Below are 25,495 nucleotides of genomic sequence, written 5' to 3'. Positions count from 1 at the left end.
GGTTCTTGGAGGAACCTTTTTGCTGGCGCATGCGGAGCACTTAGAATTTATTTTGCCGTTGGATTTGTTGCACTGCCAGACTCAGAAAAAGATGCAAATATGACGATGGCTTTATGCGATAGCAAGCAACTTGTAAACAATTACACATCCCTATATGAGTACTATTTTAATAGCAATGTTGAGTAATACAACATTGTCTGTCAAGCCAAGCGGCAGGTAGCCTGGCGGGTAGGAGCTTGGATCGAATCCCCGAGCTGACAAGTAAAAAATCTGTCGTTCTGCCCCTGAGCAAGGCAGTTAACCCACTGTTCCACAGGCGCAGAAGATGGGGATGTCGATCAAGGCAGCCCTCCGCACCTCTCTGATTTAGAGAGGTTGGGTTAAATGCGGAAGACAACTTGTACAACTGACTAAGTATCCCCCTTTCCCAATTATACTATATGACTTTAGCCTGTTTCAATTCCGAAAAGATTATTGTGATGGTAATGGCATTTGTTTATGAGGATAATTATTAGGTGTTGGCTTAGGTTGCTAGCTACAGTGCATTTGGAAAGTATTCAGACCACTTTACTTTTTCCACATTTTTGTTACGTTACAGCCTTATTCTAAAATGGATTAAACCGGTTTTTTGCCTCATCAATACCCCATAATGACAAAGAAAAACAGGTTTTTATTTAATTTTGAAAATTTATAAAGAAAAAAAAACAACTAAAATATCACATTTACATAGGTATTCAGACCCTTTACTCAGTACTTTGTTGAAGCACCTTTGGCAGCGATTACAGCCTCAGGTCTTCTTGTATTTGGGGAGTTTCTCCCATTCTTCTCTGCAGATCCTCTCAACCTCTGTCAGGTTGGATGGGGAGCATCGCTGCACAGCTATTTTCAGGTCTCCCCAGAGATGTTCGATCGGGTTCAAGTCTGGGCTCTGGCTGGGCCGCTCAAGTACATTCAAAGACTTGTCCCGAAGCCGCTCCTGTGTTGTCTTGGCTGTGTGCTCAGGGCCGATGTCCTGTTGGAAGGTGAACCTTCGCAACAGTCTGAGGTCCTAAGTGCTCTGGAGCAGGTTTTCATTAAGGATCTCTCTGTACTTTGCGCCCTTCATCTTTCCCTCTATCCTGACTAGTCTCCCAGTCCCTGAAAAACATCCCCACAGCTTGATGCTGCCACCACTATGCTTCACTGTAGGGATGGTTCCAAGTTTCCTCCAGACGTGACGCTTGGGGTTTAGGCCAGAAAGTTCAATCTTGGTTTCATCAGACCAGAGAATCTTGTTTCTCATGGTCTTGAGAGTCTTTAGGTGCCTTTTGGCAAACTCCAATGTGCCTTTTACTGAGGAGTGGCTTCCGTCTGGCCACTCTATCAGAAAAGCCTGATGGGTGGAGTGCTGCACAGATGGATGTCCTTCTGGAAGTTTCTCCCATCTCCACAGAGGAACGCTGGAGCTCTGTCAGAGTGACCGTTGGGTTCTTGGTCACTTCCTTGACCAAGACCCTTCTCAGCTTGGCCGGGCGGCCAGCTCTAGGTAGAGTCTTGGTGGTTCCAAACTTCTTCTATTTAAGAATGAGGGAGACCACTGTGTTCTTGGGGACCTTCAAAGCTGCAGAAATGTTTTGGTACCCTTCCCCTGATCTGTGCCTGGACACAATCCTGTCTCTGAGGTCTACGGACAATTCCTTTGACCTCATGGCTTGGTTTTTGCTCTGACATGCACTGTCGACTGTGGGACTTTATATAGACAGGTGTGTGCCTTTCCAAATCATGCCCAATCAATTGAATTTACCACAGGTGGACTCCAATCATGTTGTAGAAACATCTCAATGATGATCAATGGAAACAGGATGCACCTGAGCTCAATTTCGAGTCTCATAGCAAAGGGTCTGAATAATATTGTAAACAAGGTTTTTCATTTTTGTATTTCTAATACATTTGCAAAAAAAAAAAGCCTGTTTTTTCTTTGTCATTATGGGGTATTGTGTGTAGATTATTATTATTTATTTTTTTATAAGGCTGTAATGTAACAAAATGTGGAAAATGTCAAGGGGTATGAATACTTTCCGAATGCACTGTAGCTACAGTATCTTCAACCTAGCATACACTCTTACAAATGCTTGGTTGTTTGGATGAACCAACTGCTGGGTTGCAGGCATTGGGTCACTTAGTTGGGTTGTTTTATTTAAAAAGAGCCAGGTTGGGTTTTTGATGCTGGGTTATTAAGATATGACCCAGCGGGACAGATCAGAAAACTGGAGGCGTGTCTTGGTAGGGGCGTGTCTTTTATGTTTGGCCACCCGTGAGAGTAAATGTCCTGTTCATTTCTTATGTTGTATTGTCATCACATGTTAAGGTTGAACACTGACAGTTTTGTAGCTTACAGAGGTGTATGAGTTCCCCAAGAGCCTATGCAAATCCTGAATAGCTACCACTTTAGTACTATATGTAATCAACAATGTTAATATTATATTAGAATATGTAATATGCAAGATTCAAGGATATTTTAAATTTGTAGTGTGCTGAACATAGAAGCATTGTACCTGTGTAGCGTATACTGAGACAATTTCACAACCTTATGGCTGATTAATGGCCTGCTGTTTCACGACCATTGGACTGTGTTGTTTGTTGTCGTTGATTTTTGGGGTTTATTTAAGCCAAATCATCCATAGCTTCTTAAATAAACAGTTTATGAGTGCCTTTACAAGCTAATAAGGTGAGGAATTTCCACCATTTAATGCTGAGGAGGGGCATGATTTCAGCACCCTGCAGTGCTGTGTGTGTGTGTGTGTGTGTGTGTGTGTGTGTGTGTGTGTGTGTGTGTGTGTGTGTGTGTGTGTGTGTGTGTGTGTGTGTGTGTGTGTGTGTGTGTGTGTGTTGTATACTTACATAAGAAGTGTGATCATCAGAAACTCCATATCCTCTACAGGGAGGTTAATATTACCATCCTCTTTTTCCAGAGGGCTCTGATTGAGTACATGTGAGTCTGTATCTTGGTAGTACGCAGCAATTGAAACGAAGCATAGCCTATCAGTACATATTATGGGGAGTTAGGTGATCAAAATAATATCCATTCAACGTTGTCTAATGTTTTTCCTCTGCAGGGACAGAAAGGTCACCCTGGTCCCCCCGGTCAACCAGGAGATTCTGTGAGTATTCTGTTTTCTACTGTATGAGAAGGACATTTATCTTTCCTCTGTGATCATATCTTATCAATAATTTCTACTTAACAATACATAAACATATAGGGCAGCTTCAACAATGCAGTTACATAAAACTTAGCATAATGAATGACATCCTCATACGGTTGTACATTTTTCAGTGGTTATTCTAACAGCTGCCGTCTTTCCGTCTCTACTGGTGTTAATGTGTCTGTCTACCTGACTGGGTCTGAAGTTTGAACCACTGCTGTTAGAGTGGAATACATCAGACAAAAGACTCTCCATCTGTTTACCCAACAAAGCTAAAGCTATGGCTCGGCTGTCAGAACACATTGCTCCGAGAAGACCAAAACATAAATTCCTGAAAAGAGAGAAGAAAAGAGAGAGAGAGAGAGAGAGAGAGAGAGAGAGAGAGAGGAGAGAGAGAGAGAGAGAGAGAGCGAGAGAGAGAGAGAGAGAGAGAGAGAAAACGAATTCTTCTAAAGGTTGGATGTTACACATGAACAGATTAGTACCTAAGGAATCTTGGCCAGAGAAATTTAGTTTCTGGCAGAGCTTAAAGTGGGCCAATTAGTCTGGACACCCTAAGGTCACTACTCCGCGGGATTCCTTAAAAAACTACAAATAGTGTTAAGTGTACTGAAGAATGTGCAATTTGTAGTGTACTATCAGTACAAAGAGCGTGGAGTTTTCACTGACCACATGGCCTGACCAGGGAAGAACATTGGCCTAGTTAAAGGGATACTTCAGGATTTTGGCAATGAGGCCCTTTATCTACTTCACCATAGTCAGATGAACTCGTGGATACCATTTTTATGTCTCTGTGTCCAGTATGAAGGAAGTTACAGGTAGTTTTGCGACCCAATGCTAACCAGCCTTAACGCAATGGCTGGGAAGTACAGTTGAAGTCGGAAGTTTACTTATACTTAGGTTGGAGTCATTATTAAAACTCGTTTTTCAACCACTCCACAAATTTCTTGTTAACAAACTATAGTTTTGGCAAGTCGGTTAGGACATCTACTTTGTGCATGACACAAGTAATCTTTCCAACAATTGTTTACAGAGATTATTTCACTTATAATTCACTGTATCACAATTCCAGTGGGTCAGAAGATTACATACACTACGTTGATGCCTGAACGCCTGAAGGTACCACGTTCATCTGTACAAACAATAGTACGCAAGCATAAACACCATGGGACCACGCAGCTGTCATACCGCTCAGGAAGGAGATGCGTTCTGTCTCTTAGAGATGAACGTACTTTGGTGCAAATCAATCCCAGAACAACAGCAAAGGACCTTGTGAAGATGCTGGAGGAAACAGGTACCAAAGTATCTATATCCACAGTAAAACTAGTCCTATATCGACATAACCTGAAAGGCCACTCAGCAAGGAAGAAGCCACTGCTCCAAAACCGCCATAAAAAACCCAGACTACGGTTTGCAACTGCACATGGGGACAAAGATCGTACTTTTTGGAGAAATGTCCTCTGGTCTGATGAAACAAAAATAGAACTGTTTGGCCATAATGACCATCATTATGTTTGGAGGAAAAAGGTGGAGTCTTGCAAGCCAAAGAGCACAATCCCAACCATGAAGCACGGGGGTGGCAGCATCATGTTGTGGTGGTGCTTTGCTGCAGGAGGGACTGGTGCACTTCACAAAATAGATGGCATCATGAGGTGGGGAAATTATGTGGATATATTGAAGCAACATCTCAAGACATCAGTCAGGATGTTAAAGCTTGGTCACAAATGGGTCTTCCAAATGGACAATGACCCCAAACACACTTGCAAGTAAAGTTGTGGCAAAATGGCTTAAGGACAACAAAGTCAAGGTAATGGAGTGGCCATCAAAAAGCCCCGACCCCAGCCTATAGAAAATGTGTGGGCAGAACTGAAAAAGTATGTGCGAGCAAGGAGGCCTACAAACCTGACTCAGTTACACCAGCTCTGTCAGGAAGAATGGGCCAAAATTCACCCAACTTATTGTGGGAGGCTTGTGGAAGGCTACCTGAAACGTTTGACCCAAGTTAAACAATTTAAAGGCAATGCTACCAAATACTAATTGAATGTATGTCAACTTCTGACCCACTGGGAATGTGATGAAAGAAATAAAAGCTGAAATAAATCTCTCTCTATACTATTATTCTGACATTTCACATTCTTAAAATAAAGTGGTGATCCTAACTGACCTAAGACAGGGAATTTTTACTAGGATTAAATGTCAGGAATTGTGAAAAACTGAGTTTAAATGTATTTGGCTAAGGTGTATGTAAACTTCCGACTTCAACTGTATATGGGTATCTGCTTGCAACTACCTTTAACTTCCTTTATACTGGACATAGAGACAGAAAACCAAAGATATTTTAACTAAGCCAAGATAGACCACAGCCTGCCGTTTCCAATGGGAACAAATGAGTCATAGTGGGCAGAACAAGCAAGGAGGTGGGCAGAGCCAAGCACGAGCTAGCAAGATGCTATTGGTGCATTCTAGAATGCATCTGCATATTTCCGTTAGGTCACGCCTACTCTGTGAAGTGCGCGTGTGCAATAACTCAATTCACTTTTGCACTCCTTCCAAATAATGAGACTTTTAAAAACTTTTTCAAGGGGTAGTCTACAAAACTTAGTCCACTCTGTTCATAACATATTCTAGTTTTGGGAACAGAAAACTGTATTGAGATCAAATGTTTCACCAATGAGGAAATGTGCAAAATGTGCAGAATGTGCGGCCAAAATCCATATCGTTAAATTTTCTCTCACTGCCGGCCAGCGGGCTTCCTCTCACTACCATATTTGGTAGTGAATAGAAATGCCAAGAGGATGCTTCACATTTATACATCCGGTGAAATATCTCTCATTGTTTTGTCTGTGATAAAAACTGATATCCAAAAATTCATCTGACTTTTAGGATGTAGATAAAGGTTATTTGCCAAAATCCTGAAGTATCCCTTTAAAGGTTTTAACTCTGGCCCACAGTTCTTAGGGCTGGGACAATTACCGAATAACAGTGTAACCGACAGTTATGGATGAAGACCGTCATGAAAATAAAATAACCGTCATAACCGTTAAAATACAGGATATACTGTAACATGGACTCTTAACAACGTGATGAAACTTTGTTGCTCCTTGCTGAAACAAGAAACTAGCAAACAGTCTTCAGTTGCCTAGGCAATTCCCCCCCACAATGCAGGAGCAGCACACATAGGGTGCATTCGTAAATTCCCTCTGGCTATCTACTCCGATTTCAGAGCACTCTCGTCTGAGTGTGAATGAATTTATGAACGCGCAACATCTGTTGAATATGACCAGTGTCAGTAAACGTCGACAAAATAACGTAATTCAATTGTCGCCAGCAGGCCTCACGAGTGGTGCGGTGCTCTAGCTGTGCCACTAGAGATTCTAGTTCAAGTCCAGGCTCTGTCGCAGCCGGCTGCGACCGGGAGACCCATGGGGCGGTGCACAATTGGCCAAGCGTTGTCCGGGTTAGGGGAGGGTTTGGTATATATATATACTGCTCAAAAAAATAAAGGGAACACTTAAACAACACAATGTAACTTCAAGTCAATCACACTTCTGTGAAATCAAACTGTCAACTTAGGAAGCAACACTGATTGACAATAAATTTCACATGCTGTTGTGCAAATGGAATAGACAACAGGTGGAAATTATAGGCAATTAGCAAGACACCCCCAATAAAGGAGTGGTTCTGCAGGTGGTAACCACAGACCACTTCTCAGTTCCTATGCTTCCTGGCTGATGTTTTGGTCAGTTTTGAATGCTGGCGGTGCTTTCACTCTAGTGGTAGCATGAGACGGAGTCTACAACCCACACAAGTGGCTCAGGTAGTGCAGCTCTTCCAGGATGGCATATCAATGCGAGCTGTGGCAAGAAGGTTTGCTGTGTCTGTCAGCGTAGTGTCCAGAGCATGGAGGCGCTACCAGGAGACAGGCCAGTACATCAGGAGACGTGGAGGAGGCCGTAGGAGGGCAACACCCCAGCAGCAGGACCGCTACCTCCGCCTTTGTGCAAGGAGGAGCACTGCCAGAGCCCTGCAAAATGACCTCCAGCAGGCCACAAATGTGCATGTGTCTGCTCAAACGGTCAGAAACAGACTCCATGAGGGCGGTATGAGGGCCCAACGTCCACAGGTGGGGGTTGTGCTTACAGCCCAACACCATGCAGGGCGTTTGGCATTTGCCAGAAAACACCAAGATTGGCAAATTCGCCACTGGCGCCCTGTGCTCTTCACAGATGAAAGCAGGTTCACACTGAGCACATGTGACAGACGTGACAGTCTGGAGACGCCGTGGAGAACGTTCTGCTGCCTGCAACATCCTCCAGCATGACCGGTTTGGCGGTGGGTCAGTCATGGTGTGGGGTGGCATTTCTTTGGGGGGCCGCACAGCCCTCCATGTGCTCACCAGAGGTAGCCTGACTGCCATTAGGTACCGAGATGAGATCCTCAGACCCCTTGTGAGACCATATGCTGGTGCGGTTGGCCCTGGGTTCCTCCTAATGCAAGACAATGCTAGACCTCATGTGGCTGGAGTGTGTCAGCAGTTCCTGCAAGAGGAAGGCATTGATGCTATGGACTGGCCCGCCCGTTCCCCAGAACTGAATCCAATTGAGCACATCTGGGATATCATGTCTCTCTCCATCCACCAACGCCACGTTGCACCACAGACTGTCCAGGAGTTGGCGGATGCTTTTGTCCAGGTCTGGGAGGAAATCCCTCAGGAGACCATCCGCCACCTCATCAGGAGCATGCCCAGGCATTGTAGGGAGGTCATACAGGCACGTGGAGGCCACACACACTACTGAGCCTCATTTTGACTTGTTTTAAGGACATTACATCAAAGTTGGATCAGCCTGTGATGTGGTTTTCCACTTTAATTTTGAGTGTGACTCCAAATCCAGACCTCCATGGGTTGATAAATTGGATTTCCATTGATTATTTTTGTGTGATTTTGTTGTCAGCACATTCAACTATGAAAAGATAAAAGTATTTAATACGATCAGATCTAGGATGTGTTATTTTAGTGTTCCCTTTATTTTTTGGAGCAATGTATATATATATATATATATATATATATATATATATATATATATATATATATCAACAGAATATATATATATATCAACAAAAAAATATTTTTGCCAATAGCACAGCTACAGTCACCAACTGCTCTAGATAACATAAAAGCAGCCTAACCAGCTCTACTAGAAGGAGTAAAATGGTCAGAGTGAGGTGTCTCATTTGTGTCTGGAGGTAGCTAGCAAGCTAGCCAACTTTAGCCAGTTAGCTTGGGTGCTTGACTGCCATTGTGAGGTCAGAATGCTCAGATCAAACCTACTCCTCGGCCAGATCTTAACGCTCTGAATTTACAAACGGACAATCTGACAGCGGTCTGAATTTACGAACTCCCAGAGCACACTCTGAGCGAAATTACGAACACACGCATAGAAATAAAAATCAATAGAACAGGCTTGGAACCTCTAACCCTGGCAAGTTGACTGGTAAACTAATGGGTACACTAGCAATGGCTGCCCGGTATTGTGATGCAATAATGCCCATGGTAATGTAGAATGTTAATTCAAATGATGTTAACTGATGTGGCTCATGCAATTGAATGTATTTTTTGTTATGTCGAATTGAGTTGAATTAACAAATCAGAGCACATATTGATGGAAACACTTCCTGCTTTTACTTCCTGATTTTACTTCCTGCTTTGCTTCTATGTGTACACTTGCAATGGCCGCCATTCCACCCATTATGATATCATTGACTTGAGTGGGGACGCCCATTCTGTTTCTATTGACGATATTTTTGGCAATTTTTTGCCTATACTGTAGATAGTGCCAATATCAGCAATGGTTCTGCTGCCTTCCAAATGCACTGCTGACCACACAAAGGCTCTTTATCAAGTGCCTAATCACTCTTTCTCCATTATTCTCTTCCTATACTACACAGATTCAATTCAAAGCCAGGGAAACTGGAATTTGGAATGACACAGCTAATGTGGCATGAAACAGCTATTCGTCTCACTCCGTGTCTTCTGTCTCACTCACTCCTTATTTTCTCTCTTTCTGCAGGGTGAGCGAGGAACACACGGAAGCCCAGGGGCCAAAGGTTATCCTGGCAGGCAGGTGCAGTAAATCTAGTGTTGCAGTGCTGGTTAAGGGTCCACCCACACCATACCGTACTTTTACAGAAAGGCTAAGCAGGGCGACACACACCAAACACACTAAGGCCATTTCAATGAGTGATTAGAGAGTGGTACTGGGATTGGGATTGGGAATGGAAACAGTACAACCTGTTGAGACTTTTGTAGGTGATTGAAATAAAGAGAGTCTTTGGAAGAGTGACACACAAGTGTAAGACTGTCAAGAGCACCTGTGTCAGGATTAGGGTTGCACATTTTTGGTTGCTTATTGGTGCCCCTGGACTAAAATAAAGTGCCAAAGGCTTTTACTTAGTAAGCTATACCTTTACTGAAAAAGTAATGTAACTGCAATTAAACTGTGATTAATGTAAGCTGCTCCCTCAATGCAAATACATTTTCGTCAGTCTTTAGGAGCTGACACTGTGAGTGTCACTGTGAGTGTGTAACTGTGACACTTTTGGGAAAATCATTTGAATACATTTGATAAAGTCCCTCATGAGTAGTATGTGGGTTTTTCTGCACTGTAAAACATGCTTCCTCCCTACTCTCCAGAACGCACATTTGTAAAGCCGCCGACATAAACGCGCAGCTGGGAAATAGCTCTCAGCTTGGCTTGTTACACAATGTTTATAATAGCTTAGAGTTCAGGCCTGGGTCTTTGGTCCTTTGGTGCTCTAACTCTTGTCACTGTTGTAACTCCCCAGATAGACACACACTTCACACACGGGTGGGCACTCACACACACGCACACACTCGCACACGCTGTTGTAACTCCCTAGCTAGATACACACTCCAGACTGATGGATTAGGTTTTAGCACCCCCTTCCATCTGTAGACTGTGAATCACTGGACCACTTGGTCTCCTTTAGGAGTTGAGACAGTCTAAATAGAGTCCATGTTCATTAAGGTCTGCTCATCTTCAAGATTACAGAATGGAGACTATCACTCCACTGATCTGCATGCCGGTAAACACATCTAGGAAATATTCAGCCAACACCAATTATTGTCAATCAGTTATTATGGTGAAAGCACTAATCACAATTTGAGTCCAATCCACTTACACTTTCATCTGTACATTTAAAGTGTTGTATGCATTAGGGAATGCATTATCTAAATGTATTTCTAATGTCATTCTGTATGCTTTTTTCTGTAGGGTTTACCTGGACCTGTTGGAATTATGGGGTCTAAAGGGGTCCGGGTGAGTGATCTACAAATGTTCATTAACAAAGTAATATCTCTGTACTGTACTGTAAATGGTTAACCCTTTTTCAAGATATGTCTTGTGTGCTGTTTGTTCTGTTTAAGTATTTTAGTGCAATCCATCTGATATGTTATATCTTTGTAATAATAGAATGATATATACAGGATGAACCTACTTACTAAATGAGCCCTGTTTGTTTAGATTTTTTATCATGTTCTGTTTACTTACAGTATAAATACACTGCCTATACAGTCATCACTAGAAGATGTTGACTTCTCTCAATGGCTAAAGAGCATCACTGTCAGCCAAAGTGCCTGCATGCTCAACATATCCATGTAACAGATTGACAGCAGACCTGGGTTTAAGTATTCATTGTTTTCTTATAAATAATCTAGCTACACTTCATTGAGCCCCAAAAGTGCAAAACCCATCCATCTGATACCCTAGACAGGCTGGGTCGTGGGTTCGATTCCCGCTGGTGTCACCCATATGTAAAATGTTTGCACGCATGACTGTAAGTGGCTTTGGATAAAAGCGTCTGTGATAAATGGCATATATTATTAAATGCTCAAAGTATTTGAAAGAAAACAAATACTATTTGAACCCAGGTCAGATTCACAGTAAGGTGTATACAGACAAAGATAAAAGCCGTACAGTCAATTCCTCTGTTTTTACAGTAAAGTACACCCCACTCTGAAGATTACTTTGTTCCAGAGGTCTCTTGCCAATTGCTGTGTTAAATGAACTGTGAAAAGCATGTTATATGAATCAACAGAACCAGAGTGGTCACATAAAAATAGACATTATTTAAACGCCATTTGTCCAAGACGGCCCTGTTAACTCACCACCCAGCTAGCACATAACGTTCTTAGAGCTTGGTGAGAGCCCAGTTGTCCTATGGTTATTTTGCATACAGTCTTCCCAGAACTTTCTGGACATGGTGAAGGATAGTTGCTTGGCTTTGTAACATTATTAACACATTTAAGGAACTTGACAAAAAAAAAACGTTATTTTCTTGTTATTTCATTACTTTAACAGAACGTTTCTGAAAAGTTCAAACATGGTTACATTTAATTTCAATGTTGGTAATGTTCTAGGAATGTTTTCCAACTAGTTTGTCATTGGGAATTCTCGCTAATAGTTCAGTGTTAAGAAGCAACGTTCTTCTGTGGGAATTTCAGTACTTAAGCATAACGTTTCCTACTGGTTTCTTCATGGTTCTATTTAAAGTCATGTTCTCAAATAGTTCCAAGAACATTAAGCAACAACATTCTTCTTTGGGCATTTCAGTACTTCAGCATAACATTTCCTACGGGTTTCCTCATGGTTCTGATTAAAATAATGTTCTTAAATTGTTCCGAGAATTTTAAGAAACAACATTCTTCTGTGGGAATTTCAGTTCAACGACAGAACTAGCGAATGGTGTTTCCTCCGTCACATTGGTGCAGCTGGCTTCTGGGTTAAGCGGGCGGGTGTTAAGAAGCGCAGTTTTGCGGGTCATGTTTCGGAGGACGCATGATTCGACCTTCGCCTCTCCTGAAACCGTTGGGGAGTTACAGCGATGAGATGAGATCGTAATTGGATATCACGAAAATGGGGGTAAAATACCAAAAATTTACTAAAATTAACAGCTTTGTATGCATAATTTTTTGGGGGGCATGCTAGCTCTATCCTGGTGGCGCAGTGGATAAATTCCATGGAAAGAGAACAGATTCAGGTTCAAATCTCACTGATGCTGTGCCACAATAAAAAAATAAATGTGTTCACATGACTAATGCCTAAGGAAATGAATATCCATCTGTGCTTCCAAAACATTAACCCATATTAAACTAGTAGGGTTATTAAAAGTCTTAATTAAACACCTAAAGATAACCTATAACTTACCTTCTCAGAGCATTAATAAAACATCCCAGAGTAAAATGCCCTCAGAACCTCCATGTAACTTAACTTTTTAATTTCTTCCAGAACAGCCAAAATTTTCAATTCTGTTCTGACTTTTTTCACTTCTGTTTAAAAAACGTTCAGTTTCCCGGTCAGAAAATGGCTTCATTCCCACAACCAATGTGAAACCAAAAACATATCCCACAACTTCCAAGGAACCAAATGTGCTAGCTGGGTATGATTACAATTGCAGAGTTTTCTGTGATGATGTTGTGGTGATGTTGGTATAACAAGAAATGTAAAGCAATTAGCAAGAAAATACTTTCTGTTGAATACTGTCTTGAATCACTTGTTGCCTGAATGTCAATTGTTGCTGCTGGTGTTGTTGTTGTTGCTTGTATAGCTGATCTGAATCTCAACATGGTCCAGTTCATGTATTTTTTCCCTTTAACATTTGTATCACCCGTTGTTCTTCAGTTCCCCTGTGCTTCCCCCTGCTCTCCCCCTCTCTCTCCTCCCTCTCCTCCTTCCATTCCTCCATCTCGCTCACCCTCCATCCCTGAGCAGCCCCCTTGGCCTGGACTCATCAGAGATCCCTGACGTGAGGGTATGTGCCCTTGGACTACATCGTGGAAGGCAGCACCATGCAGTCCATGGGCATATACACTTGCCTCAAGGCTTGATTCTTCATGAAAAGCAACCTGCCTGGAGCCAACAGAAGATCCCAAAAATGACTAAAGCAACAATGATGGGATGATACCAAAGAAGAGATGTATAGCACTTCATTCTAATGTATATTTTCTTTGTATATCATCCCTAATCCCTTTCAAACCCTTTCATCCTATCCCTTTCTTCACTTCTTTCCTATGCTCTAACTCTACCCTATTTTCACCCCTTTCCCTTCACCCCCCACCTCCTCTCGCCCCAATTCCACAACTCTCTTTGCAGGGTTTCATAGGAATCGCGGGGCTTTTTGGCCTTCCTGGACCTGATGGTGAGAGAGTAAGTAGTCCAAAATAACTCTTAATACAGTACTCAAAATAGGAATATGACAAAGATACTAAAAGCATTACATTCCAAGAAAATGATGATTTCTACCTCTTGTAACTACTACTACTACTACTACTACTACTACTACTTCATGCATTAGCAAGGCAAACAACACCCTACTGTACATGTCTTAGTCATATGGGGGGAAATGCACAATAGCTGAAAACCCTCCTATGGGCATTAGTTGTCAGTCACGATTGTCAGGTCTGACTCTTAGTGAGTTTAAACGTTTGTGAAATAAAGGTGCTTACGCTCGATGAAATGCTACCAGTAGGCACGCTCCACCAAACCACCAAGAGATGACTGGAGTAGCCCTAGGCCCTTCTCACAATATTTGCACAGGATCAAGCTCTGGTTGAATTCCAGCCATCCCTACTGTTTGGGATAATACTCAGGAGCTGGAGCAAGAGCTGCTTCGGATTAGCCTGACCAGAACTCATAGACTCATATTCCCAGAAGGACTCAGGCCAGTGGTGCAAAATTGTAGTCTATAGTAGAGAGAGTCTCTTTGGACATGTTTGATATTTGTATTGGTTTTAGGAGGCTACGTTTAAGAACCATTCATAATCTACTTGTAAAATAAATATGAAATACTATTTACATTTTGTCTCCTCTTCTTGGTCTTTCTTCTCTTCTACCTTTCATCTTCTTCCTTCCTTCCTTCCTTCCTTCTTTCATCCCTATTTTTCTCTACCTCCTTAGGGTATTCCTGGTGTTCGTGGAAAGAAGGGCAAGATGGGTAGGCCGGTAAAGTTTTCTCTCAAAATACCTTTTTTTATAACAATTCCAATACTTTGAAATCAACTGTTATTTTTTCCATTTTCTGATACCTAGAAGTTGTAGGTCTAGGATAATTTAGTGGGCATGGCATGTCTCTTATTCACAGGAAGTCTTGAGTGTGTATGGAGCCCCCTTGACTTTAGCCATAAATCTGTGATTTATGTTGTGGTAACCTCCACACAACCAGAGGGGAAGATTTGTCTTGTCACTCTGGAGATGGCTGGCTACCCCTTGAGTCATAAGTCTGTATATTTCCATAGTCTATTCAGTATATCATTAGTAAATATAGGATGAGAGTTGGAAGGAGTACAGCTATGGCACCAATTGACACTATTGCCAAATATCCCAGTGATTATACACTGAACAAAAATATAAACGCAACATGTATAGTATTGGCCCCTTATTTAATGAGCTGAAATAAAAGATCCCACAAATTTTCTATACTCACAAAAGCCTATTTCTCTCAGATTTTGTGCACAAATTTGTTTACATCCCTGTTAGTGAACATTTCTCCTTTGCCAAGATAATCCATCCACCTGACAGGTGTGGCATATCAAGAAGCTGATTAAACAGCATGATCATTACACATGTGTACCTTGTGCTGGGGACAATAAAAGGTCACTCTAAAATGTGCAGTTTTGTCACGCAACACAATGCCTCAGATGTTTTGAGGGAGCGTACAACTGGCATGCTGACTGCAGGAATATCCACTAGAGATGAATGCTGAATGTTAAATGTTAAGTTCTCTACACTAAGCCGCCTCCGAACGTTGTTTTAGAGAATCTGGCAGTACGTCCAACCGGCCTCACAACCGCAGACCATGTGTAACCACATCAGCCCAGGACCTCCACATCTGGCTTCTTCACCTGCGGGATCATCTGAGACCAGCCATCCAGACAGCTGATGAAACTGTAGGTTTGCACAACCAAAGAATTTCTGCAGAAACTGTCTCAGGGAAGCTCATCTGCTTGCTCGTTATTCTCACCAGAGTCTTGACCTGACTTCAGTTTGACGTCATAACTGACTTCAGTGGGCAAATGCAAACCTTCAATGGCCACTGGCATGCTGGAGAAGTGTGCACTTCACGGATAAATCCCGGTTTCAACTGTACCGTGCAGAAGGCAGACATCGTGCATGGCGTCAAGTGGGCAAGCGGTTTGCTGATGTCAACGTTGTGAACAGAGTGACCCATGATATTGTTATGGTATGGGCAGACATAAGCTACAGACAACAAACACAATTGCATTTCATTGCTGAAAATATGAATGCACAGAGATACCTTGACGAGATCCTGAGGCCCATTGTCATGACATTCATCCGCCACCATCACCTCATGTTTCAGCATGATATTGCACTGCCCCATATCGCAAGGCTCTGTACCCAATTCCTGGAAGCTGAAAATGTCCCAGTTCTTCCATGGCCTGCTACTCACCTGACATGTCACCATTGAGCATGTTTGGGATGCTCTGGATCAACGTGTACGACAGCGTGTTCAAGATCCAGCAACTTCGCACAGCCATTGAAGAGGAGTGGGACAACATTCCACAGGGCACAATCAACAGCCTGATCAACTCTATGCGAAGGAGATGTGTCACACTTCATGAAGCAAATGGTGGTCACACCAGATACTGACTGGTTTTCTGATCCATGCCCCTACTTTTTTTTAAGGTATCTGTGACCAACAGATGCATATCTGTATTCCCAGTCATGTTAAATGTATAGTTTAGGGCCTAATGAATTGATTTAAATTGACTGACTTCCTTATATGAACTGTAGCTCAGTAAAATCTTAGAAATTGTTGCATGTTGTGTTTATATTTTTGTTCAGTGTATATTATTACATATGATTAACACCAAGTTCTACTTATTTATTTAATCATTTAATGTTGAACATTGATATCATTGAGATCTGAATGGCATTCATTCAAAGGGTAGTTCACAGAGCTTATCTGTGTTTTGTATTTTGTTCATCTAAAGACTATTACAAAGTCCATTACATTGGAGCAATGAGCAATTTGGTGAAGGAACTTTTGGTTTTGAAATTCCAGAGCAGCTAGCCACAGACCAGGGAAGTATATTCATTGGCGCCTGCATGGGAATTTTCAATTCTCCCATAAACATATTGAGTTGTGCTTACATGGAAAATCCTGATGTTCCCAATGACTTATGTAATAGAGATATTTTTCCAAGCATAGCTTTACAATCGTACATGATGAAGTGGTTTATTAAGCTGATGATGGTCATTGAACAACAATTAAAGCTGGCACAGAACAGCAATAGATGTTGAGGAGAGTGCTGCTTCAGCATTTTATGATGGCATCTCTGTGTGTTTGTCTCTGTGTTGCCATACCAGCCTTTCTCCTTCTCCTTCTCATCTTCAGTAGCTAGTTTTGCCTCTTTACATTCAGTCCTTTGAACATCTTTTCACAGTAACTAGCGGAAGTTCAGTGGCACTTGCATATGACAGTTAATCAAATGTGGAATCAGATGCATTACCTTGCAGCAGAGGTCATACTACCTACAATCTTTCAAGTAACATTTTTGAGTTAAAAAACAGTGCAAGAGCTGAGGAGGAGCCATATGTTTTTATTTAAACCAGTGCACTCGTAGAAAAGTTCCAAACGATTCTTTGGCTGTCTCCATAAGAGAACGCTTTTTAGTTCCAGGTCGAACCCTTTTTAGTTCCAGGTCGAACCCTTTTTGGTTACAGGGAGAACCCTCTGTGGAAAGGGTTTTACATGTAACCCAAAAGGGTTCTACCTGGTACCAAAAAGGGTTCTTTAAAGGGTTATCCGATGGGGAAAGCTCAAGAACCCTTTTAAGCTCTTGATAGCAATTTTTTTTAAAGAGTGCACTATTGGAGTTTTGGAGAGAAGTGCTGTTTTCCACATTTTCAATGGCATCCCATTGCAGCAATTACCAACTTATTACTTTCCCCCAGATCTTTGACTAATGCTTTACTCAAGATTGCCTGCCAAAGAAACATCTAGACTATATATCTGAATAATATCTCATCTAATAGAACTGCCTGTAAGATCTCCATAGCTTCATCTAATGTTACATTTTCCATCCCACTCTGTGGGGCTAGAAGACCTCTACTAATAGTGCCATTCATCATACAGACAGTATATAGACTAACTTGTCTCCTGTGGTGGAGAAAGGTGAACACTGAAGCTGAAGCAGTAGCAGGTTGTTGTTGACCTTGGCAACGGGACAAGCAGCACACGTTGAGCGTGTGGCCTAGCAGAACCCTCAGCCTCCCAGAGCCTTAGTCTAGCCTATCGGAGCATCACACTCTTGTTCTCTGATTCTATAATGGAACAGTTGGAGCCAGGAGGAGGAAAGGGAAGAGCCCAGTCAGCAGATCCAGAGCCAGGCCAGTCAGTCCCCAGGCTGGTTAGGGCTCCTGCCAGCGAGGCTCAGCGCAGCATGGAGCCCTCCCAAACACTCAGCCATGGAATTTCATGCCGCCGCATGCAGTCTAATAGGAATGAAGAGACCGAGGAGCTTGTTTGTAGGGTGCAGCTTGAATTGTTGCTTGCTTGGGGTTTTATTCTGCAAACCTCTATGAAGGGGATGTAGTTTGTTAACTGAGTGCTGACTTTGGGTTTGGTTCATTTTTGGCACATACAAAACTGCAGTGTGGAGAAACATGGGTCTAGTGGTGATAACAATTTGTGTTTTGAGAATGTGAATGTATACTGAACAAAAATATAAATGCAACATGCAACAATTTTAAGGATTTTACTGAGCTACAGTTCGTATAAGGAAATCAGTCAAGTGAATTAGGTCCTAATCTATGGATTTCACATGACTGGGAATACAGATATGCATCTGTTGGTCACAAATACCTTTAAAAAAGGTAGGGGTGTGGATCAGAAAACCAGTCAGTATCTGATGTGATCATCATTTGCCTCATGCAGCGCAACACATCTCCTTCACATAGAGTTGATCAGGCAGTTGATTGTGGCCTGTGGAATGTTGTCCCACTCCTCTTCAATGGCTGTGCAAAGTTGCTAGATATTGGCGGGAACTGGAACACGCTGTCGTACACGTCGATTCAGAGCATCCCAAACATACTCAATGGGTGACATGCAAACCACTTGCCCACACAACGCCATACACGTGGTCTGAGGTTGTGAGGCCAGTTGGACGTACTGCCAAATTCTCTAAAACGACATTGGAGGTGGCTTATGGTAGAGAAATGAACATTTCATTATCTGCCAACAGCTCTGGTGGACAATTGCATGCTCTCTCAAAACTTGAGACATCTGTGGCATTGTGTTGTGTGACAAAACTGCATTTTTAGAGTGGCCATTTATTGTCCCCATCACAAGATGCACCTGTGTAATTATCATGCTGTTTAATCAGCTTCTTTATATGCCACACCTGTCAGGTGGATGGATTTTCTTGGGAAAGAAGAAATGCTCACTCACAGAAATGGAAACAATTTGTGCACAAAATTTGAGAGAAATAATCTTTTTGTGCGTATGGAAATTTCGGGGTCTTTTATTTCAGCTCATGAAACATGGGACCAACACTTTACTGTTCATATTTTTGTTCAGTGTATTTTGTCAATATGTGTCACGTCCTGACCATAGTAAGATGTGATTTTCTATGGTAGAGTAGGTCAGGGTGCGACAGGGGGTGTTTTGTCATTTTCAGTTATTTGTGTATTGCAAAGTTTCACGGATTTAATCAAATGTGGAACTACAACCACGCTGCACTTTGGTCCGCTCCTTTCGACAGCCGTGACAATATGTACAGTAACTAAACAGTGGGAAATGTGTTAATCATACATTAATAAACACCCACTATGAGTATAATTATGATCATCACTCACGGTGTTTTTATCTGCTGCTGTGTTGAACTGAATGTTAAGCAACATAAAACACAATAGTGCACTTTATGGAATACTGTAGCTTTGTGGATAATAGCCACACCAATGTGATTAATACTTTGAAACCTAATATTCCAAGAACATTTTCTCACGGTCAACTCTGGGTTTGGGAAAATAATGGTATGTAATGGTTGGCCATGTCAATTATGGTCTAGTACATTCTATTTCTATTACTGCTATTTGGTTGCCTGCTGCATTGCAGACTGTTGTGTTTCTATGTTTCTTCCATAGTGTGTAACAGCTCTGTGCTACCACTGTAATAAACAGAGTGATAACATGTCTGTTCTCTCCTCTCTCTGTGTTTGTCTACTCAGGGGTTTCCCGGGGACTTTGGCGAGCGGGGACCACCAGGACCAGACGGAAACCCAGTAAGTGAAACAGCAGGTCTACCCCTGTCCCCTTGAACACCCTTGTCCATCACTCCAGACCTGGGTTCAAATAACAGCCTATATTGTTTCTTTCAAATACTTAAGCTGCACTTGATAGAGTCTGCCTGGCACAATGGACCAACTGGAATAGTCCCAAAAGTTAAATGACTGCCCATCTGGCACTTCAGGCAGGCTCAATCAAAGAGAAAACAAATGCTATTTTAGGTTCAGCATGTCTTTTTGAAGGTTTCTCTTGTTGTTTTTATAGTCATAGGTCTACTTGATTTAATATCTTTGTTTGGATTCAATGATTAGCAAAACAACAGAAACGATCTATTTACAGAATTTGAATGACTGATTTACATAATTTCAGTACAGCAGTTAAGAGTACTTGATCACTTCACGAGTGCACTGAAGTAGTGAAACTGCACACCATGGCTGTTTGCTTCCAGGCAGTCCTTAACTCAACACATGCACACACACACACACACACACACACACACACACACACACACACACACACACACACACACACACACACACACACACACACACACACACACAATGTGTATGGTGAAAGACATGCTAAACATAAGTCACACTTGATGAATTGAAAATATGCAGACCTCGCACTGCATTTGATCTTACTTGTTTCTTTCTGAAAGTAAGACCTGAAGATTCTCTACTCCTGAGTCCTGAGCGGATAATGATTCCAGTCTGAGACTTTGTTACATAATTAGTTATTAAATGTTACCGTTAGTTACATAGTTATATGCCACAAGCCATTCACTGTTTGGTCTTTGATCATTTATACCACAGCCCTCCACACCATGAAGAAGCTCTGGACTTTTTACATGTTTACATGTTTTATTTCACCTTTATTTAACCAGGTAGGCCAGTTGAGAACAAGTTCTCACTTACAACTGCAACCTGGCCAAGATAAAGCAAAGCAGTGCGACAAAAACAACAACACAGAGTTACACATGGGATAAACAAACGTACAGTCAAAAACACAATAGAAAATCGATGTACAGTGTGTGCAAATGTAGTAAGGTTAGGGAGGTAAGGCAATAAATAAGCCATAGTGGTGAAATAATTACAATTTAGCATTAACACTGGAGTGATAGATGTGCAGATGATGATGTGCAAGTTGAGATACTGGGGTGCAAAGAGCAAAAATAATAATAATAATATGGGGTAGTTGGGTGTGCTATTTACAGATGGGCTGTGTACAGGTACAGTGATCGGTAAGCTGCTCTGACAGCTGATGTTTAAAGTTAGTGAGGGAGATATAAGTCTCCAGCTTCAGTGATTTTTGCAATTTGTTCCAGTCATTGGCAGCAGAGAACTGGAAGGAAAGGCGGCCAAACGAGGTGTTGGCTTTGGGGATGACCAGTGAAATATACCTGCTGGAGCATTTGCTACGGGTGGGTGTTGCTATGGAGACCAGCGAACTGAGATAAGGCGGGGCTTTACCTAGCAAAGACTTATAGATGACCTGGAGCCAGTGGGTTTGGCAACGAATATGTAGCGAGGGCCAGCCCACGAGAGCATACAGGTCACAGTGGTGGGTAGTATATGGGGCTTTGGTGACAAAACGGATGGCACTGTGATAGACTACATCCAATTTGCTGAGTAGAGTGTTGGAGGCTATTTTGTAAATGACATCGTCAAAGTCGAGGATCGGTAGGATAGTCAGTTTTACGAGGGTATGTTTGGCAGCATGAGTGAAGGAGTCTTTGTTGCGAAATTGGAAGCCGATTCTAGATTTAATTTTAGATTGGAGATGCTTAATGTGAGTCTGGAAGGAGAGTTTACAGTCTAACCAGACACTTTGGTATTTGTAGTTGTCCACATATTCTAAGTCAGAACCGTCCAAGAGTAGTGATGCTAGGCGGGTGGGCAGGTTCGGGCAGCAATCGGTTTTACTAGCATTTAAGAGCAGTTGGAGGCCACGGAAGGAGTGTTGAATGGCATTGAAGCTCATTTGGAGGTTTGTTAACACAGGGTCCAAGGAAGGGCCAGATGTATACAGAATGGTGTCGTCTGCGTAGAGGTGGATCAGAGAATCACCAGCCGCAAGAGCAACATCATTGATATATACATAGAAAAGAGTAGGCCCAAGAATTGAACCCTGTGGCACCCCCATAGAGACTGCCACAGGTCCGGACAATAGGCCCTCCGATTTGACACACTGAACTCTATCTGAGAAGTAGTTGGTGAACCAGGTGAGGCAGTCATTTGAGAAACCAAGGCTATTGAGTCTGCCGATAAGAATGTGGTGATTGATAGAGTCGAAAGCCTTGGCCAGGTCGATGAAAACGGCTGCACAGTACTGTCTTTTATCTATGGCGGTTATGATATCATTTAGGACCTTGAGTGTGGCTGAGGTGCACCCATGACCAGCTCGGAAACCAGATTGCATAGTAGAGAAGGTATGGTGGGACTCGGAATGGTCGGTGATCTGTTTATTAACTTGGCTTTCTGTGGACTCAGTGATATCTGGAGAAGGTGTGAACTATAACCTGGCGTGTTCATTGCACATTCATATGTATGCTCATTCATTGACATGCTTAGAGACATAGAGTACCTGGTAACACTACATTTTAAGGGGTCCTTATTACAATGTAATAACATGCATAATTACACTGTAACAAGTATTGTAGTTAATCATAATAATTTACATTTACATTTAAGTCATTTAGCAGACGCTTAGCGACTTACAAATTGGTGCATTCACCTTATGATATCCAGTGGAACAACCACTTTACAATAGTGCATCTAAATCTTTTAGGGGGGGGGGTTAGAAGGATTACTTTATGCTATCCTAGGTATTCCTTGAAGAGGTGGGGTTTCAGGTGTCTCCGGAAGGTGGTGATTGACTCCGCTGTCCTGGCGTCGTGAGGGAGCTTGTTCCACCATTGGGGTGCCAGAGCAGCGAACAGTTTTGACTGGGCTGAGCGGGAACTGTGCTTCCTCAGAGGTAGGGAGGCGAGCAGGCCAGAGGTGGATGAACGCAGTGCCCTTGTTTGGGTGTAGGGCCTGATCAGAGCCTGAAGGTACGGAGGTGCCGTTCCCCTCACAGCTCCGTACGCTATAAAAACAGCATGTAACTTGTGATTGTTACAGTCTGTAATTACAGAGGTGTACAACAAATGCGTGTTACCATGCTTTTTACATGTAGGCAAGTTTCCACTAAATTCACCAATTTAGTGTTTTGTTTCTTCTCGACAGCATCCGATTCAGTAACAACTTTCACAAGGTTGTAATCTCTTGTGGACAGTTGCACTGGGTGTCCAAGATTAGAACGGTTGAAGGCTCACTAGGCTCTAATTACCAACCCGTAAATGTACACTCTTTAAAATCTCCACATTGTTGCTAGGAAATGAACCCCAAAAGTGTATAATCTGGGTTAACTTGGTTGAGTTTACAAAAACAGATCAGATTTGCATAAAGGTTCTACGTCAACCTCTCTGATTGGGGTCTACCATATGGGTGTCATCCCAGATTATACATTTAAAAATGACTTATAATTAATGTATATGTTTCCCATTATGACATCCTGAGTCTCCTTTACCATCCAAGTGGGAAGATAAACCTACTAGTACACCACAGAGTACTATCTGGATAAGTGAAATGTAATTACTAGTTGTTACACTTAATGTTAACGAGCTAAATCCTGTGTATCTTGAGGGGTACTTAAGTGATAATGCCAGAGAAGCCAATGTTTGGAGGATATATTGTTCGTCAAGGTCCGGCAAACCGTGCCAAAATGTCCTCCATACACCGGCTTCGAGGGCATTATTACATTTATGTAACAGGTTACATATTAACAAACGGTTCTGCTTTGGTTGCAACCCTTTTTGGGGTTATATATGGTTATTTTATAGAACCTTTATGCAGAATGCTTCTATAAAGAACAAAAAGAGCTGTGTGCAAACCACACACTGTCATAGGTGTCGTAAAGATTGGACCAAGGCGCAGCAGGTATAGTGCTCATCTTCTTAATTTATTTAAAGATAACACTTAAACAAAATAAACAAAACGACGAAACAGTTCCGTAAGGCAACACAGGCTATACAGGAAACAACCACCCACAAAACACAAGTGAAACAAACACAACTAAATATGGCCTCCAATTAGAGACAACGACAACCAGCTGCCTCTAATTGGAGGTCATTGCCAAAAACACAACATAGAAATAGAAAACATAGAACCTAAACCAAAAACACCAAAACACACAAAACAAACACCCCCTGCCACGCCCTGACCAAACTACAATGACAAATAACCCCTTTTACTGGTCAGGATGTGACAGTACCCCCCCCCCCCCCCCCCCCCCCCCAAAGGTGCAGACCCCGAATGCACCTCAAAAACAAAAACAACCCCAAACTTAAAGGGAGGGAAGGGAGGGTGGCCACCGTCAACGACGGTCCCTGTGCTACACCCCCCCTTCCCAATCCTCCCACTATGGAGGTGGCTCTGGGCGTAGCTCCCGTCCAGAAGACTCTGGGCTGCGCGGCATCGCTGGAGGCCCCGGGCTGAGAGGCGTCGCTGGAGACTCCGGGCTGGGGAGCGTCGCTGGAGGCTCCGGGCTGGGGAGCGTCGCTGGAGGCTCCGGGCTGGGGAGCGTCACTGGAGACTAGATCCGTTGTGCCGGCGCACTTCTTCCTGGCTGCTGGCCAACTCTCGCCCTGCAATGCTGAGGAGCCCATACCGACTGCACCGGGCTGTAGCTGCGCCCTGGTGACACAGTGCGTATCTCCGCATAACAAGGTGCTTGCTTGATCCGTCGCTCCCCATAATAAGCACGGGGAGTTGGCTCAGGTTTTCACCCTGACTCTGCCAAACTCCCCATGTGCCCCCCCCCCCCCAAATTGTTGTTGGGGGATGCCTCTCGGCCTCATGTAGCTCCCTTAGTTTCATCTCCCAGAAACGTCGTTCCGCCTCCCAAGTCCATCCTTTTCCTCGGTGCTCCAATCCCCACTGCTTGGTCCTTGTTTGGTGGGTGGTTCTGTCATAGGCGTCGTAAGGATTGGACCAAGGCGCAGCAGGTATAGTGCTCATCTTCTTAATTTATTTAAAGATAACACTTAAACAAAATAAACAAAACGACGAAACAGTTCCGTAAGGCAACACAGGCTACACAGGAAACAACCACCCACAAAACACAAGTGAAACAAACACAACTAAATATGGCCTCCAATTAGAGACAGCGACAACCAGCTGCCTCTAATTGGAGGTCATTGCCAAAAACCCAACATAGAAATAGAAAACTAGATGTAAACATAGAAATAGAAAACATAGAACCTAAACCAAAAACACCAAAACACACAAAACAAACACCCCCTGCCACGCCCTGACCAAACTACAATGACAAATAACCCCTTTTACTGGTCAGGACGTGACACACACCCACATATTTGAATAAGCCGCCTCCCCTACATTTCAATTATCATTAAAACAGTAAAGAACCCTTTTGTGACCTGTGAAGAACCATTGATCCTAGACGATAGTGCACATGTCTAGGCTAGCACTTGTAAAGGCTAGGAAATCGACAACAATCTGGCTTCATCTGTTTCTTTCTGGACTCTGAGATCTTATGGAAATCTGTGGTGGAGAAAAATAATGTATGACAATTTAGCAAATACACAACAATTAGCCTACTAGCTAGCTATAATCAGAGACGGTATAGATTCCTTCCTCCAATATGTCTGCTATCATTATTATCATGATTTCTATCATTTAGGGTTTAGGCCTATTGCTAGGCCTAGCTACCTAGTTGTTATGGTACACAGCTATCATTATACTAATAATGGTGCTTGCTAACATTAATAAACTAGCTAGTGTTTACATCGAAAAGGAACTACTCATAGGTGAGTTACCACAAGTATACAAAAAAGCAAAAAAATTGCATGGAAAACCTACCTACTCTCTCCTGTGTGTACATTTTTTTCTCTACCACACTTTGTTTATTTCGCAGCAATCTCTTATG

The 25,495-nt window shown here is 42.6% G+C and overlaps 1 protein-coding gene across 1 annotated transcript in view; it reads left to right on the top strand.

Annotated features, from left to right (window-relative positions):
- The window catches only part of col27a1b (collagen, type XXVII, alpha 1b), a 156,443-nt gene that overhangs the window by 56,376 nt on the left and 74,572 nt on the right, over positions 1–25,495 (top strand). The window contains exons 8-13 of the mRNA XM_014171199.3: positions 3,096–3,140; positions 9,251–9,304; positions 10,475–10,519; positions 13,352–13,405; positions 14,156–14,200; positions 19,447–19,500. Coding sequence (XP_014026674.2) covers positions 3,096–3,140; positions 9,251–9,304; positions 10,475–10,519; positions 13,352–13,405; positions 14,156–14,200; positions 19,447–19,500 — 297 coding nt within the window. The remainder of the gene's footprint in view (positions 1–3,095; positions 3,141–9,250; positions 9,305–10,474; positions 10,520–13,351; positions 13,406–14,155; positions 14,201–19,446; positions 19,501–25,495) is intronic.

The sequence above is a fragment of the Salmo salar genome, chromosome 24, assembly GCF_965601325.2.
Source record: "Salmo salar chromosome 24, fSalSal1, whole genome shotgun sequence".
Lineage (NCBI taxonomy): Eukaryota > Metazoa > Chordata > Actinopteri > Salmoniformes > Salmonidae > Salmo > Salmo salar.
The sequence above is the reverse complement of the archived record's forward strand: the minus strand, read 5'-3'. Positions and strand labels throughout refer to the sequence as shown.